This window comes from Lepidochelys kempii, chromosome 12, assembly GCF_965140265.1.
Source record: "Lepidochelys kempii isolate rLepKem1 chromosome 12, rLepKem1.hap2, whole genome shotgun sequence".
Taxonomy (NCBI): domain Eukaryota; kingdom Metazoa; phylum Chordata; order Testudines; family Cheloniidae; genus Lepidochelys; species Lepidochelys kempii.
In genome coordinates this window covers 7,387,781-7,406,366 of record NC_133267.1, presented here as the reverse complement: position 1 = coordinate 7,406,366, position 18,586 = coordinate 7,387,781, and the positions used below count along the sequence as shown (strand labels likewise).

The 18,586-nt window shown below is 50.4% G+C and overlaps 1 protein-coding gene across 1 annotated transcript; it reads left to right on the top strand.

Annotated features, from left to right (window-relative positions):
* Window positions 1-2,228: 2,228 nt before the first annotated feature.
* LOC140896156 (uncharacterized) lies at window positions 2,229-17,182 on the top strand. Its single transcript, XM_073307426.1, has 3 exons — window positions 2,229-2,486; window positions 10,546-10,669; window positions 12,521-17,182. Exons 1-3 carry the CDS (start codon window positions 2,411-2,413, stop codon window positions 13,866-13,868), a joined length of 1,548 nt encoding a protein of 515 aa, XP_073163527.1. The 5' UTR covers window positions 2,229-2,410; the 3' UTR covers window positions 13,869-17,182.
* The last annotated feature ends 1,404 nt before the right edge of the window (window positions 17,183-18,586 follow it).

Here is an 18,586-nt window from a genome sequence, read left to right as displayed (position 1 = left end):
GGTGTAGCCACCTCCATCCTCTTTGAATTGGCCCTCATCAGCCTGGTGGGTCTCACTAAGAGCTGCAATGTCAATGTTGAGTCTTGCCAGTTCTCTGGCAATTATGGCAGTTTTTCTTTCTGGGCATTCACCGTACTGAGAGTCCATAAGGGTGCGGACATTCCAGGTGATGAAACTGGTTGTCTTCTCTCTCTTGTTTCCGCCGCGGAGTTGAGCGATCCCACTGGATACGGCCATCCAGTCGGAAGAGTGTGAGACAGCCTATGTTTGGGGCACCTTTTCTAGCCCCATCCCCATTTTGGACCACGGTTAGTCAGGAGCCTTGCCTCAGGCCTGCTCGCCAAGTGGGACCCTACCAGGAGTATAAATGCTCCGGACGACGTAGCTCTGAGGGTCTTTGGCCCACGCAAGCCTCTCCACCACCACAAGGTTGCGGTGCATCAGAGAGGGTTGATTTCTATGGCAGATATTAGAGGGCAATTGAGCTTTTGTAAAACTAAAGTGCTCCACTTCCCCACCATCCCCAGTGGTAACCACGTGCGAGTGGGTTAGTCAACCCCACACCAGACGTTAAAGTTTGCGGCTTGCCAGAGTAACAAACCACAGCAGCAGCGTTGCTGCGGTTTCCACTGCCATGTGGTGAGACTTCAGTGCACAGGTCTCAGTCTGACACCACAACTGTCCAGCAAGTCTGACAACCCCCCCGCCCCCTTCAGAATCTGCATCAAAGCTGCCCTTTCTTTTGGCCTGCAGGGAGGGAGGGAATAAGCACATGGGAACTGGAACTGGGAATTCGCATGGGGGAAGGTGATCGGGAAGAATCATGGAGAGAGAACTGGGAGAGGAGAACGTAAGAGCCACCGCTGATGTAAATCAGCTTCGGTCCATTGGCTTCAGTGCAGCTAGGCTGCCTTACACCCCCTGAGGATGTGGGCCAATGGTTCACCTTAAAAGCTAACAACCTGTGTATCCAATAAGCCAGGCCTCTAATCTTTTTCATCCTGTGGGTGGTATGTTCTATCCTTTTCCCCTGCCTTTGTGCCCTTAGGCTGTGAGCTCCCTGGCCGGGATTCTCAACCTTTCCCTTTCTGAGCCCCCGCCAACATGCTACAAAAACTCCACGGCCCACCTGTGCCGCAACAATTGGTTTTCTGCATATAAAACCCAGGGCCGGCATTAGGCGGGTAGCAAGCAGGGCAGTTGCCTGGTGCCCCACACCGCAGGGCCCCCCACAAAGCTCCATTGCTCAGATTTCAGCTTCAGCCCCGGGTGGCGGGGCTCAGGGCCCCAGGCTTCAGCCCCATGCGGTGGGGCTTTGGCTTTCTGCCCTGGGCCCCAGCGAGTCTAATGCTGGCCCTGCTTGGAGGACCCCCTGAAACCTGCTCACAGGCCCCCAGAGGGCCCCAGGCCCCTGCTCTGTGGGGCAGGGACTGCCTCTTCTTCAGTGTAACAATACAGCTGGTTGGAAATTTTTCAGTGGAACATTTGTTCATTGGAAAATACCCTTTCCTTGAAATCAAAATTGTTTACAGGACCGCGTCCATTTCAGCGAATTTTCATTTTCGGAATGAGCAGGGGGGGGAAAAAAAGCATTTTGCTTCAATCTAAACATTCCATTTAAGCCTCATTGGAACGATGCGATTCAGTTTGTGTTTCAAAATGACTTTGGTTTGCAATTTATTTGACGTGACCATGGAATCGTGGCAGTGTAGGGCTGGGCAGGGCCCTGGAGAGATCAGCAAATCCATCCCCCCAGGCTGAGGCAGGACCAGGTCAACCTGACCTAGCTCATCCCTGACAGGTGTTTGTCCAACGTCCAGTGATGGGGCTTCCACCCGCAACCTGCCTTGCAGAAAAAGGGGGAAGAGGGAGAAACACTCTGCTTTCTGCTGAAATTTGAAATGAGGATACCGAGCAGAGAGCCAGGAAGAGCCGCCCGGCTTCACATTAAGGACACTGGGCCACAGGGTGGGTGGTTATAAATTAACTCGTCTCCTTCAGCTCCCTGTCAGTTTATACCAGCTATTTCTACTGCCCTCGGTCACCAGCTCCCGATTTGATAGTGCCCTGCTATAAGGAAAAGGGTTTACAGTTTATGTCATTGACACACTGGGAAATTCCCGGAGCCATCTGTTCTGCCAAAGACCCACATTCCCAACCCTGGTTTTCCCCTCCTCACTTTGTCACGGGACAGGAGCGGGGAGGTGGTAAAATCCAGCCTACACACCCACGCAGAACCAAAATTGAAACCATATGTTCAATAAAGGCCGGGCGCTGCACCCTGCCTCTCGTCCTTGGAGGTCTGCTGTTGCTGTGTCCAGATCTAAGAGGGAGCCGAGCGAAACGCTGTGAAAGCACGACCTGCTTAACAGCCTCCCTCTTGCTGCCGCTGGCCCCTGCTTGCCGGAAGATGAAGGGCACGTCTATCGCTTCTTTCTTGCTGCTTGCACTGGTGGTGACCTGGACCGTGGAAAACCGAGTCGAAGGTGAGCTGCTTTGAAGTAGAAAGTGCTGAAGGAAAGGCCGGGTTTCCTGGGATGGGGGGAAAGAGCTGCGGTTGAAGCTGATTAATGGTCCTGCTCTGTGGTGTTGTTGCAGAAAGCACAGATTCCTTTAAGGAAGGAACAGGCCCGGTGTTCTGGGCGTGAGGCATAGCCAGCCCAGCAAAGAAATCCAAACAAGCCTGGGCTACAGTTCCTTTTCTGAGTCAGGCGAGGGAAAGAGAAAGTTTCAGGATTCGTCGGACGCACACACACTGAGTGTCAGGGCTGCTACACGGCGAGTCAGACACACAGCGTATCAGATCTACACCCAGAGACAGACAAAAAAGAAAGTTTAGACAAGGCTTGTAATGTTAAACAGAAATTTTTTAAAAAGTAGCTGAAAGATTTCCTAGATCCGTGCTTTTTACGCTTTTTTTCTGGGGACCCAGTTGAAGAAACTTGTGGACGCCCGCGACCCAGCGGAGCTGGGGATGGGAGGTTTGGGGCGTGGGAGGGGCTCAGGGCTGGGGCAGAGGGTTGGGGTGCGGGGGTGAGAGCTGCAGGGTGGGGTTGGGGTTGAGGGGTTTTGGGGTGCAGGAGGGGGCTGTGGGTTTGGGGTGGGCTCAGGGCTGGGGCAGAGGGTTGGTGTGCGGGAGGGGGTCAGGGCTCTGGGCTGGGGGTGCAGCTCTGGGGTGGGGCCAGGAATGAGGGGTTTGGGGTGCAGGAAGGGGCCAGTGGCAGCAAGAGGGAGGCTGTTAAGCAGTGGGGCTCAGGGCTGGGGCAGGGGGTTGGGGTGCGGAAGGGGGTCAGGGCTCTGGGCTGGGGGTGCAGCTCTGGGGTGGGGCCAGGAATGAGGGGTTTGGGGTGCAGGAAGGGGCCAGTGGCAGGAAGAGGGAGGCTGTTAAGCAGTGGGGCTCAGGGCTGGGGCAGGGGGTTGGGGTGCGGAAGGGGGTCAGGGCTCTGGGCTGGGGGTGCAGCTCTGGGGTGGGGCCAGGAATGAGGGGTTTGGGGTGCAGGAAGGGGCCAGTGGCAGCAAGAGGGAGGCTGTTAAGCAGTGGGGCTCAGGGCTGGGGCAGGGGGTTGGGGTGCGGACTTACTTCGGGCGACTCCTGGTCAGCGGCACAGCCGGGGTTGAAGGCAGGCTTCCCGCCTGTCCTGGCACCACAGACCGCTCTGCGCCCCGGGAGCGGCCAGCAGCCGATCCAGCTCCTCGGCAGAGGCGCGCGAGTGGCTCTGTGCAGCTCTCGCCCGCAGACACTGCCCCCCCCTCCCAGGTCCCAATGGCCCCCCCGCCTAGGAGCCGGACCGGCTGCTGGCCGCTTCCAGGGTGCAGCGCAGTGTCAGAACAGGCAGGGACTAGCCCACCTTCGCCGGGCAGCACCCCTGCCGGGACTTTTAACGGCCCGGTCGGTGTTGCTGACCAGACCCGCCACGACCCAGTGCCTTCCATTCCGACCCCCAGAATTGGGTCGTGACCCACAGTTTGAAAACCACTGGGCTGGATAGTCAGATCTACCCTCGGCAAGAACGGGTGTGCATCTGGGTGCCTAAAGATCATGCACCTTGGCCCACACGTAATTAGGGATAACTGGTCCTCTGGGCATTCAGTTAGCACAGTGGTGTTCACAGGCTCATGGTAAAGGCTTGTATTTGTGCATCCCAGGGCCAGAAAATGTGGCCAATTATCTGCATAAGAATATTGCAGGACAGTAAGGTGATATGTGACAGGGAGGCTGGTGACATCTGAATGTGGGTATGAGTTGAATCTATCAAACATACAAAAATTAACATGGACTGAGTGTGCATACACAGCCGTATAACTGCCTGCCCCCCTTCCGTGGTGGGAAACTCGGATAGAAGTGAATCAGGCTGAAGCCAATAGGGATCTAAAGAAATGTAACTGGGTTTGAAGAGGCAGCATCGTCTGCTGGGTTCAAGGCTGGTTTCCTTGAGGAACCTTCTTGAAGAAGTGCGTTGCTGCGTATTGCATGACAAGGGTGTCACCGAGTCCTTGGGCGATGCCCTGGAGCTGCTCCCTATGATGCCAGTCAGGACTCTGGGGAAGTCTCCTCTCTGGGAGCAGCCTGTCTGCAGGATACACAGCTCATACGGCTTCCACATTCCTGAGTCTGACCTCAGAGCATTCAGCATCCTCTGGCCCTCCGTGCGCTTCCCACAGCGAGTCCGCCCAGGCAGGGTCTTGGGAAAGCCAGAGGGTCCTGCCCCCCCTGACTCTGCAGTCAGAGGTGACTCTTAGCCAACCAGTAAAACAGAAGGTTTATTAGATGACAGGAACATGGTCTAACACAGAGCTTGTAGGTGCAGAGAACAGGACCCCTCAGCTGGGTCTATTTTGGGGGGCAGTGAGCCAGACAACCACGTCTGCACTTCACTCCATGTCCCCAGCCAGCCCCAAACTGAAACTCTCTCCAGCCCCCCCTCCTCTGGGCTTTGTCCCTTTCCCGGGCCAGGAGGTCACCTGATTCCTTTGTTCTCCAACCCTTTAGCTCTCACCTTGCAGGGGGGAAGGGCCAGGCCATCAGTTGCCAGGAAACAGGGTGTCGGCCATTCTCTGTGTCCAGACCCCTGCACACACCTGCCCTCTAGGGCTCTGCAATGATCATACACCCTTATCCCACCACCTAGATACTTAAGAACTGCATTGGGGAAACTGAGGCACCCCCACACTATTCAGAGGAAACACTATGAACAGTCCCGCTTTGTCACAAATGGTAATCAGAGACAGTCCTAGCTCAACAGGAATGGAGCCTAAACTTTTACCGGGGGCCCCCACAGAAGAGCTGGTATAGAGACTGAGAAATAACAGGACCTTCAGAATCCTTGGCTGCATATAATGGTACATACCAGACTATTACTTTCGCTGTTCTTCTTAGGATTGCAAAAGCTGTGTCCTGCTAGAAGTAGCAGGGATCTCTGTGATATTCCTCATAGAGGCATTTCAATAAAGAGTCATTTTGTGGGCTCTATCTAGGATTTAACAGGGAGGTTTATCTAAACCAGTGATTCTGAGCTATTCTCTTTTCCATCCCAAGACCCCTCCACCCAACTAACTGGGACCCCGTCTAGCAATAGGGCCTGGGCAAGGCAGGGTGGTCATGACCTCCAGGTTGGGAATCTTATAGTTTGAACCATTCTACAGAGTTCTAGAGCAGGGGTAGATTTCTCTATTCAATCAATAAGATATTTCAAAACCCCTGTAGAAGGGTTCTCATGTTCTATTAAATTCTGCAGGACTGTCCCATAGGGCTTTATCCAGTTCATGTGGGTGTGCATTTGATTTTGTTTTGCTTTAATTATTTTTAAACCTTCCATCATCTTGATCTCCTCCTTTTCTCACGATGCGACTTCTGCCCTTCTTGCTTCCTTCTTGGTCATAATTACGCTGCCCAGGGCCAGCAGGCAGCTGCAGAAGACTGTAGTGTGTCTGACTTCCCTTGTGATGTCTCCAGTCAAGATGTTTATAAACAGAAAGAGGAGCAAGCTGCCAAGTTGCACTGTGGGCCAGAGTAAGAACTTGTCCAAAGCTGGGGGATGTCAGAGCCAGGGTTTTTTGCTTTGCAGCGACAGGGGCCAGTATAGAATCAGATCCGCACTTTCCCCAAAGTTCATGGAAGGGGAAGGTTCAGATCTGGGGCTTGGGTCAGGCCTGTTTCTACTTATGATAAAAAGAATGGCTCAGATTCTGGTCCCCCACTGCTCAGGGGGTGCATAAGGGCCACGAAAGGCTGCAATGGCCCCAGAGAGGATTCCACTGGCACAGGATTGGCATACCACCCTACACTGCCCCCTTGCAGCCCTCAGGAGGAGTTGGGAAGGGGTGGGGCTGTAGCACTTGGAATTGTGGGGGTCCTGGAGCAGCCCACTGGCTACTAACCCCTGGAGTAGGCACTATCCAGGCAGTTTAGCTTAAAGCTGCGTTTCCTTCTCTTCTGTCGGCACAGCAGCTCCTGAGGGGCCAGCACAGACCCTAGCTCAGTGGGAGTAATTGTGAGTATCCCCACAAGTTTCAGAACATCCCCGGTAATGCTGGCTGGGAAGAGGGGGGACAGATTAATCTATACTCAGTGGGGCACAGCTGAGAATACTAGATTCAGGACAGACTGCTGAGCAATAGGACAGACTCACCCCAAACTGGTGGTTATTCTAGCATTAGATTACACCAAGCCGGTAGCAAAAGTGGACTTCTGTCTTATTGAATGGTTAAAGGAAACATATACATGCAAGTGATTGCAAAGGTCTTATATCAGGTTTGTAGCCATGATGGAATAAACTACTAGTCTGCAAAAGTCTCTCTGGAATCATTCACCTCAGTCCTAGTTAGACATCCAGTCCAGAGAAATGAAGCATAAAATGAAAACAAAACAGCGATGTCTCAGGTGTCTTTTCATATCCTCTGCCATGTGCATGGAAAAATTACTGTCCCAAACAAAGCCGCACAGCCCCCTGTTTGTGGAAAGTTACTGGCCCAAGATGGAGTCCAGGGTCACATGAACATATCACATGTCCTTGCGTGGTTGGCTGACTCACAGGGCTTGGCCATTGGCCCCTTTGGTGTCTGAGGCATCCTCAGGGAGAGCTATCTGGACAGGATGAGTTTCTTTTATGGCCCATTGTGAGAGCTGAGTGTCCTTGATGGCCCACCGACACAGAGCTGTCTAGCCTTGATGTATATCTATTCGAGAGGTGTCACCCAGGAACAAACACATCTGAGATGCAAATACATTCCTAACTTCAGATATAAAGACGACACATGGATTTAAGCAGGATCGTCATACTTAGCAGATAATAACTTTTCCACTGACACCTTACATGACATACTTTGCACAAGATTTGTCGCAATTGTGTAACAGTAGTAGCACTAATGGTACAAATGGTCACCTTTACTCATCCACTGTCACACCGAGAGCTAAACACTGGGGTGTATAGGCTGCAGAGTGCTTACAGAGCCAGGCTCAGCCAGCCAGATACACCCTGTGGAGAGCAAACAGCCCAACCCCTTAGAGTCGCGTCCCAATTCGAACCACCTCTCCCCCGGCAAGCCATACTTTACTCTCTGGGCGTGCACGCAGGGGATGTATGCACAGCAATAAGAGAGCTGGCTGAGGTTGCAGAATTGCTGCGCAGATGTTCAGGCACAGGCTGGAGTCCGAGCTCTGGGACCCCACAAGGGGGGAGGGTCCAAGAACCCCGGCTCCAGTCCAAGCCAATTTTTAGCCCTGCAGCCCGAGCCTGAGTTGGCTGACACCTGGCCAGCCGCAGAGTCTTTCATTCCACCGCAGACGTACCTCAGTGGCTAAGGGTCAGACCCTGCCCTCCCCCCGACCTTGCTCCTGTGGAGTAGCACGTTACTCTGTGAGCAATCCTCTCGCTTGCCAAAGGGTCCCTCCCTGCCGTCGCAGAATGTGGTCCTTGATGTTGAATGTTTGATGACTCTGTTGCACTTACTACAGGAGATATTTGTTTAACTTCCTTGAAATGGAATAAAACCAGACACCCCAGCCTAGTCCTCCAGTAGGGCTGATTGTGAAGGAAGACCCTTTGACTATTTGGCCTCGGCTGAACTAATTCACAGGAACGCACAAACAACTCAGGAACAAAAATGACCAAGAGAAAGTTACTGGGCTGAAGCAATGATTTTTAATTTACCTCAAGGGAGCGCGGAAGACATGCCAATCCAAACAAGCTCTAAGGCCAAGGCACACACAATGCTTCATTGTGCAACCGCTGCTTCCGTTGCACGGCAAGTAGCCTCAGTGAAGTCACTGGGCCCGCTTGCAGGAGTAAAGTCTCCCCGGTGGGAGGAGGGACTGCACCGTTTGGCCCGTATTGAGCAAGCTGCTCTTTGTGCAGCGTTATGTTTTCAGGAGCCGCGTCTTAGAAAGGCGACGCGTGTGGTTTCTACGGCTAGCATGTTAATACCTCAGCACGGGCGATCGTTATGGGAAACCTCAGAGAAGGTCGCCAAAGGTGTGTTCTTTGCACCTTTCCCCAGATCCTAGGGAGTGCGCAGGGACTGAGCGTGTGCCTACAGAGCAGGCGGGAGGGGCCTTGGCTCGAGCTAGAGTGCGAAAAATCACCGCGTAGTCGGCGCGGCACGAACACCTTCTCAGGCGAGCCCCCCCGAGTACCAGGCTGCCCAACCCCGGGGGCATGGACTCAGCCGCTGCCGTCACGCAGCTATTTTTAGCACGCTACCTGGCGCGACCCCGTCTGGGCGGCACCCTTCCAGCTGCTTGGCAGACATACGCGCTATGGCGATAGGTGCCTGTGTGAAAACCCTACGTTAAGAGACGAGGTGGGTGGAGTTTGTCTGTAGGGGAGCCATTGCCGGGGAAAAGGCGATGGACAGGTTTGGCAGCAGTGGAGCACGTGTACCTCATGCTGCCCCGTCAATGATCCGGCCTCAGCCCTGCCCTGTAGAGCCCCTCATCCTCCGCCACCTTTGTCCCGAGGGGGCCAACAAAGGGGCCACCCAACGGCCGCTGGAGCAGTTGCTTTCGTGACTAAGGCACGAGCCACTAGGAACTGGACTGAGACCCTTTAATTTGTTTCACAAATGCCACCAAGAGAGACGAGGTGGGGGAGGTGATATCTTTTATTGGACCAGCTTCTGTCGGTGCGAGAGACCAGCTTTGGAGCTACCCAGAGCTCTTCTGCAGGGCTGGGAAAGGGACGTGTCACCCCTAAATACAAGGGGGAACAGAGTGTTTAGCGTAAGTAGTTACCGCTTATCTCAAGGGACCATTCACGGTGAAGTGGCCCGTTAACATCCCTCCAGTCAGAGGGAGGAAAGGGGGAGAGGCTTGTTAGTGAGCTATAGATGGTTGTAATAATCCATAAATCCAGTGTCTCTATTCCAGGGGTGGGCAAACTACTGCCCGCGTCCAGCCCGTCAGACCTTTTAATCCGGCCCCTCAAGCTCCACTGTCCCGCTCCGGTGCTCCAGCCAGGGAGTGGGGTCAGGGGCTTGCTTCGCTCTGCCCGCCCAGTGCTCCTGCGTGATGGGCGTGAGGACACACATGTTACTCCAGCAACCCAACACAAACATGCCTCATGCACCATCAGAGCCTGGAAGGTGCAAGCCCAGGTGCCTGCTACTTGTTGGCTTAGGTGACTTTCCCAGCACCCAGAGGCGACTCAGTTGTGGGCTATCGGGATCTACCTGGGAGGCAATTTCTGAGAGCAGGGGGGCTGGTGAATTTCAGTGAGTTCCTATGACTGGACGCTGACGCCCGACAAATCCAGGCTAGAGAGAGGGCCCAGTTTTTTCACAGTGAGTCCAATCTTGTAAAACGGCAGTTTGATTTTGAAACAAACTTATGTTGTCTCCGTTTGAACCTGGATTGTTAATTCCGTGAGCATTCATGGCCCGCCATACAATTTCCATACCCAGATGTGGCCCTCAGGGCAAAACATTTGCCCAGCCCTGCTCTATTCGGTCCAAGATTTTTAGTGTCTCATGTAGTTATGAATTTAAGCTCCCAGGCTAATCTTTTGACAGTGATGTGCAGGTTTCCTTTGAGGCTGAGGACACGCTAGGTCTGACCTCTTTGTGAGAAGTATTCACACCCAGGTGATGCAGTGTGTTTGTCTTTTATCATTTTCCTGTGTGAGTTCATTTGGGAGTGTGGTGATTGTCTGGTTTTACCCACATAGTTGCTATTGGGGCATTTAGCGACGATGCCGTTCAGATTTGAACTGCAGACCTGCAAGCAAGCGTCTCTGTGCGTTCCCCATCCATCCAGAGCCCACTGGGGGCTTTTATTTAATGATGGCTCAAGAATCTTTTGTTTTCACATGCTTTTGCTAGGGTCTTCCCCTCCATTCTTACAGCACTCACTTAGCCCTGACGAGAACGTTCTTGCTAGGATTTGTTTTCACTGATGCAGCACACGTCATTTTAAGATTGCAAAATTTGATAGCAGGCTTTGGAATCCCTTCTCCAGGCAGGAGGAGAAAGGGGATGATTTGCAGCTTTCGTTACATCCAGAGCATGAGCTGACACTAACCTTGATTTTTTTTCTTCTTTTTTTTGCCTTAGGACAACCCAAAGCACCTGTGAAGTGCAAAAAATTATGCACCAAATTTTCAAGCACAGAAATACCCCAGAAACGGTTGAAGACCTATAGGAAGACAGAACCATCATGTCCTAAAGCCGCTATCATGTAAGTACTTTTCTACCATGTGGTCCTCTTTTAATATTAAATTCAGAATCGATTAATTTAATTTGCAACTCTGAAAATAAATGGGCCGAAATCCTGCAAAGGGCCTCGTTTTGGTGCAAAACACATTCTGGAAACTGCCCACAGGCCCCAGCTGAACTCAGGGCCCCATCATGCTAGCTGTTGTACACACACATAGTGAGGCAGGAGCGCTTATTGAAGACGCTCCCTACGTCGACAGGAGAGCTTCTCCCCCTCCCGGCCAGGTGGTAGCTATGTCGGCGGGAGAAGTCCTCCCGTCGACAGTGCTGTCTACACCAGGAGTTAGGTCGGTATCACTGCGTTGCTCTGGGGTGTGGATTTTCCCTGAGTAATGTAGTTATACTGACATGAATGGGTAGTGTGTAGACCAAGCCTAAGTGTTTTGGTCAAGGTTATACAGGAAGCCTGTGGCAGAATCAGGACCTGAAGAGTAGGCCTCTGCCTTAAGCACAAGTCCAGCCTTCCACTCTGGGAGCCCCTGGGAACTCATTAATTTGTTTTAAAAGCCTACAGAATTATAGGTAGGTCGTATGGGACTCTCAACCCTTTGATGACAGGGGTGGGATCTGAAGGAGGTCTTGGAACCTGACAATTGCTACATGTGGTTTTAATTTATAAACCTTTCAGCTGAAAATATGAAAGTCTTGATTTAAAAATGATACCTTGGTGCCTCATGGTAACTGTAGTTTGGGTGCTTCAAGCTCCCATTTTCCTCAATGGCCTGGGCTCCCTGGATGGACTACATCTCCCATGTTGCACTGTTCTCCCCTCTTGATGCAACACATCATAGAAGTCCCTGGTTGCAGTGCCTCATGGGAGATGTCGTCTAGCTGGGGAATCCAGCCCCAGGGGGTGGAGGGAGGGGGAATGAGGCAGTCAGGATACAACTCCCATGAGGCACCATGGCAGAATTTCCAAATCACAGCTTTTCCATTTCGGTTTCCAGCTGAAAGCTCTTCAGGTTTGGGGCATTCGGTTTTTTTGTTTGTTTGTTTGTTTGGTTTTTTTTTTGGGGGGGGGGGGGGGGTTCTGCACAAAAAGTCAAACATTTCCCAGGAAAGGGGAAATTTCTGAAAAATTGCATTGAGCCAAAAACCCACCAGCTCTAGTCAGGAAAGCTGAGTTCTGTTCCCTGCCTGGCGAGTGACCTGCCTCTTTCCCCTCCCACTGTTTATCTGCTCTATTTAGATGGTAAATGTTTTGGGCCAGGGACTGTCTCTAGTTCTGTACATGTTGTACAACAGAGCCCTGATCTCAGTAGGGGCCTGTAGGTGCTAAATAATAAATAACAATCTGGCGTCAGTGAGGCACAAACATGGAACCCCATGATGCCATATTTGCAGCCACTTTACAGAGCAGAATTGTACTTTAATGTTACAGTCTGGCCATGCTCCCATTGCAGCGGGTGGCAAAATTCCCTTCGGTTTCAGTGGGAACAGGATCCGACCCTATATGTGATTACACAGTCAGCCCCTTTTAACTTCATTACAGCATCCTCAGGTGAAAATCGGGTCAACTGCCCCATTTCAAAATAGTTACTTTAACAACGAAAAGGAAAAAGAAAGTCTATCCTCAGGAAATTATTCATCACATCAAATCATGACTCAAATGCCAACTGATTAGATCTCTATCTCCTGTACACCAGAACATGGCTATATTTAACTTTCAGAAGGCATTGGGAAAATGGAATGTCTCTAGCTTCTGCCAAGGTAGCCTGAGCTTCCTCATGGCTGTTTTTATCCAGGCTTTGCATATTTATCAGCTCTTCCTTTCTGTTTCTTGTGATTGTTGCTGTTTCTGGTCTCTCTTCAGATTTGTCACTCAGAAGAATAAAGAGTTCTGTGTAGATCCAGAGGCGAGCTGGGTGAAGGAAGCAGTCCGACAGCTAAACCAAGCAAGTGCCCCTCTGAATCCGCCACTTTCAAGCACCGTCAAATCTGCCGTGGTGCAAGAAGGGGCAGGCGTTTTTCACAGATTAGTGGGCGATGCCGTCTCTAAACCAACACCGCCCAGTATTCCGGCCAGGCTCACTCATGGGGCTGGCATACCCGTTTCACAAGCAATACATGTTCCTGTTGTGAGGACGGAGGAGCCCAACATAGCCATATTGTCTAGGCAAGAGGCCAAGAGGTCTTCTTCAAAATCCTCCTCTGCATTACAAGCGACTGTTACTCCATCTACTATCCACCCTGAGCCGGTTGCCAATGGCAGCAAAGTTTCCATAAGATCTATTACAACGCCAGCAGCTGACGTACCAGACAGCACTTCCAGCAGATTTCATTCAGATCCCACCCCTGTCATGAAAAGCTCTGAGAGTTTCGTAGGATCTAGAAACAAGTCCACAGGATCTACTATCAGTCCAACAACTGATATACCTGGCACAGCTCCCAGCAGATTTCATTCAGATCCCACCCCTGTCATCAAAGGGTTTGAGAGTCCCATACGACCGACATATAATTCTGTAGGCTCTACTAGAAATCAAACAGCTGATGGACTTGCCAGTGCTCCCAGTAGACTTATTTCAGATGCTCCATCCATTGTAAATGGCCCTGAGATTGCTGAGTTATCACCTACGTTCCTGACAATACCGTCTCCACTAGAATCTGTTCCCAGCAAGCCTGTTATAGGCCTCGCATCTATGGGGCAAGTGACTGAGAACTCTACCATGAAACCCACAGCTGTTCTAAAAGGAAGTGATACCACCAACGGATCCACTCCACACCCCACATCTCCTGGAGGAGAAAGTAGTTCTGTCAGTCCAAACAGTGGTGATGAAAGAGATGCTGTCAGTGACTCTACGGCTGATGCTCACACAGGTAGCTACTTATCTCCTTTAGGAGAGAGAGATCCTTCTCGCGCTTTTCCTGAATCCATTTCACCTGCAGAAACGTCAGAGCTTTCCTTCAAAAGCTTCACACTTCAGAACAGAGCAGAGGGGCCTTCAGATGGTCCCTTGGCGTCCAGCATTTTGCCTGCATCCCAAACCCACATCCTCAAACTTGCTTTGCTGGTGAGCATTCTGGGTATTTGCAGTGCCGCTGTATGGATGTATGTAAAGCCCAAAGACTGCCCTGAAGAGTCAGCTAAAGAAATGGTACAAGGCTTGCTCTTTAATAAGCAGCGCTCTCGAACTAGTGAATATGCTATGGAAGCCGTCTGAATCCTTCATGGCGTGGACTTGGGTTTCTACTGTTAGAAGGTGGACTCTAGGACATTACTGTAAGCGGGAGCAGGGAGGCTAAACCTGGCACTAATCAGGTTTATACTGAACTAAGCCAAAAAACAATGCAAGGCAAATGGGCTGAGGTAGAGAGACGCTAAGGAAACTTGAGTCACTTGTCTTTTATCTTGCGTCATTATATGCAAAGGTGACAGCCGTTGTAGAGAACTCAGCCGCTGCTTGCCAGTCGGTGTCAAAGGCATGGTTCTGAGCCGGTATTGGAATAGCTCCATTCTGGCACGATCCAGCTAAAATCCCAACCAAGCTGCTGTCAAGCCGAATGTTACACCCCCTCGATCCTCTCCCTGCCTTAAGAGTGTGGCCCCAAACGTTGCTCTTGTCACCTCTCTGCTGCTTCGCTCCTTGCACTTTGGGTCCCCATGTGGTGCCACTCTGCTTCGCTTCTGTTTGAGTGATACCTGAGTTGTCACTCAACTGGTTGCTGGCTGTTCCGGTCTTCAAGGGCCAGCCATGCCAATAACTGTTACCGGATCTGACCGCTTTGAGTCCAGTTTTCCAATGTGGCTGCCTACAGTTAGGCCTCTGGATCCAGATGTAGGCAGCTAAACACCCACCTTAGGCAACTAAGAATCAGCACGTAGTAGGGTGACCAGATGTCCTGATTTTATAGGGACAGTCCCAATGTTTGGGACTTTATCTTATATAGGGTGCCCATTACCCCCCACTCCCTGTCCCGATTTTTCACACTTGCTGTCTGGTCACTCTAGCACTTAGTGACCTAATTTTCACAGAATGCTGAGCACCTGCAAGTTGGCACCTGTGAAAAATTGGCTAAAACAAGAATTAAGGTATCTAACTATGGATTCAGGGGATTAACTTTAAGCACCCACATTGAAAAACTGGACTCATTGCGAATCAAATCTCTCCTCCAGCTGTGGTCCCTGGACCTAACCAGTTCCTAGCACGGATGTGATCTTACAGAACAAAGACACGCTGTTGTATATATAAAAAAGAGCCATTGTGATACTTGGGAACCAAAGAAGCCACCAGACACCAAGCATCTAATGATTTTTTTTTTTCATGTGGAACCAGTGCGGAGTCTGCTTGGTGAGCCGTTCTCTTTGACAGTTACAAAAGACAATGAATGGGTAGTTTACTTTCAGAGCACCCAGTAATACATTTGGACTTAGGAGCACAGAAACGAGTCTGCTGGAACAGACCACCATCTATTTAGTCTAGTATTTTGTCTCTGGCAGTGGCCAACGCTGGCTGATCCAGAGGAAGGTGTAAAACTCCTACACTAATGCACCTCTGTATCTATCTGTCGCAGGCTTATATATAGCATCTATCACCATGGTATTAAAGCACTGTAAAGCTACTATAGAACAGATTTTTATGCAAACGGTTATTGATTTTCATACACCTAGACATTACAGAATCTAAGTCCGGTGGGCCAAATCCTGAAGGTCCCTGACTCAATTTTTATTGTCCTCACTCAGGACAAATTTCCATTGACCTCATAGACAAGATAGACAAGGCATAGGTACTGAGGTTACCCCAATTAGGAACCAGCAGACACACTTGTCAGGGAACTCTGACCCAGAAGCTGGGCTGATGGGATTCATCCCAACAATATTTGTTTTTGATTGTAATCCAGTTCCCTTCCCCTTGGTTGTTAGTTTTGTAGTGGGGGCTGGAGGTAACTTGGTACAAGGGATTCAGAGTGTGATCAGATATGGTTTATACTTGAGTTTTATGTGTGAAATTCAACCCTGTGCAGAGGGCCAGTACCCAGTGACTAATGCATTACTTTAGCCCTATTTCGAAGTACATAGGCCTTCATGCACGGGGGGTGAATTTAGCCCTATGGGAAGAGGAACCCATCGGTTGTCAGAATGATGTACAAAGGATAGTCCTTTAAATACAAAATCTAGCCTATTGTTTTTATTGTCCATATTTTTAGAAATGTAATGCAAATGCAGAGTGCAGGCTACTGATCTCCAAACCCGCCCCTTTTTAGTGAACGTAAGCGAGGTCTGGGACTGATAGATGCTTTCAGTTCAAAACTGTGTCCTCTAGGTGTTCTAGCAAGGAGGGGCTTAACGCAATGATCACGGACTTCATCACAGAAGTCACTTGTATAAATACCTGATGAGGCTTGTATTGGTTTTTTTTTCCCTTCAGCATCCAGTCTTATGACCTAAGGGGGCTTGAGTCAGCAATGAGACTAGCTGGAGTTAGATACTGCAGGAAGGAGGACTGGTGACTGAGCAGCTATTGTCTTCCCTCTTCCCACTAAGCCAGTACTGGACTAATGACCCAGGAGGCTGTTAAGGGGCACTTTGATGTGAGACGTGCAGACCTAAAACTGAGGTCTGGGCCACTGAAAGATCCCATGACACTTCTTGTGAGAGAAGGGGCTTTAGTTCCAGTGTCCTGGCCCAATGTTGTCTCAGATAGTTAGATTCTGCCCCCTACATGCCTCCTGCAGCTGTTTGTATAGGGCATTCATCTGCTGCAATGGCTAGTCCTCCTTTCTTGATCGAAACTGTTACGGTGCCTTGCGGTGTGTGGCGAAACAGCTGGCTCCTTCCATTGCAGGGGTGGGTGCAGTGACCCTTAGGTGTGGTCTGCACCGGGCAGGAGCAAGCCTAATGCCTCTAGAAGTAGGGTAGTTGTCGAGCAGGTGTTGCTAGCACGTTTGCCCTCCCCCATGGTGCTCTAGCCTCTTGGCCATGCCCCCTTATCCAGTCCACACTCACCCAGGCAGAGTTGATTGCCCCTAGCTGTGCTAAGTGTCATTTTTACGCGCAGGGCTGCAAGCATCCATGTTGTGCAGGATAAGGCAGCCCGGGAGTTCTTGGGACAGCTAACTGGCCAGCATGTTGGCGGAACTTTTCAATTACTTTCAGCTAATAACAGGCTAGTAATTTTTTTAAACAGTTGCAGTTTCTTAGCAAATGCAAGCTCACATTGGGCCCAATCCGCCACCACTGAAATCAGAGGGGAATTTTGCTGTTGACTTTTACTGGTGCAGGCTCGGGCTTATTATTTCTTTAAAAAATCCTGCACAATGGTCATCTTGGCAGGGTGCGGGTGGACCTTTGTTCTATTGGGGTGATGGAAACAATGGATTTCAATTGCATTCTCTGTAGTGTTTAAAGTGTTATTTAATTTAAAGCACAAGGTGAAAAGGATTGGCGTGTGCTAAGATGTAGTCATGTGCCCGGTAAATGTATCCTATTCTGTTTTGTATTTTCATAAGAAAAAAACAATAAAATTCTATGACAAAAGTCAATGTCTTCATCAAAGGATGTAGTCAGGCTGTTGCCGGCACCCAGTGCCAGAGGCAAACAACAGCAGGGGTTCATTGCCCGGTATGCGTCACCCAATAATCACAACGGGGTGGAGAAGCTGAAAAGTTTATTTGCAGCTGCAAAGAAGGTACAGGGAGAACAGAATCTCAAATCCTGTACACAGAGCAGGAAGTTACACAGGCTTTTATACATCCTTTCTTCAGCGTACTTATCCCATAGCAAGCTGCCCTAAGTAGCCATATATCCAGCCAATCCAGTTACCAGCTAGTTCCCTTGTTTTCTGTATCATCTGTTAAACCATACATAAAGCTGCTTTATTCAGCATTGTTCTTCCATATCTGCCCTTTGTTTGGCCTTGTTTAGTTTCAGGCAGTCTGACTCTGCAACATATTGTTGCAGATCCTCAGCAGAACTGCTTTGAGTGCCTCCAAGAAGGGGGGCCAAGGACACTTGGGCCTAGCACACATAACTGCTGCGAGTGCCTCCAGGTGGGAGGGGGGCCAAGGACACTTGGGCCTAGTGCGAGGGGGCTTCATCGACACTCGTGGTCTTCCATCCCCTTGAGTTACCTAGTGGCCATGCCCCAGTGTCCCCAACAACTACTCCCTCCTTTGAGAACACTCAACAGCCTTGGCTCTGAGTTTTCTCACTTGGGCTACTTATTTCTTTACAATAGGACTTTGCATAAGCACTTTGTGATAGCCCTGAAGAGAATGACTTATTAACTTTTGCAAAAGGGCCCTGACACATGATACTGCACAGCATAATACCAGTAATAGAAGCAATACAGGAAAGAGAAGTTTCAATAACAGGCTAAATAAACCACCAAGTCAAGACGACAAACCCCAGCCTGAAAACAAGGTTTGTAACCAATCACTCTCAGGGTCAGTATAGGCAACCTGTGCTCCGGCTCGGGCATGGGCCTCAGCCTGTACCACCTTTTCATAGATCTCATAACTGCTATCATTTACATATACACAACATCGGGGCCTGACGAGGGCACAAACCCCTCCTTGGGATGCCCAGAGATAGTCCAAAGCCAGCCTGTTTTGGAGGGAAAACATCCTGAGCTGCTGTACCTTTTTATTTAATGTTTTTACTGCTGACCCTAAATCACTAACCGAGTCCTCTAACTCTAAGGCCACTTTCTCAAGTACCATTTGCAGCCTTACAGTATAGCGGCCTATGCCTGCCATGGCTGGCCCGGTAAACAGTGGCGCTATTCCCAGTACAGAGCACCCTACAAGCTTCTCGGTTGTGAGGGGATTCTTCATATTGCCCGCCAATGCCGTAGTCAGTGGCCACAGGGTCTTGTCTCAGGACTTAACAGAGGTATTTCGGGCATTTCTAATCTTTCCTTTGGGCAGTGTGGCAGTTATT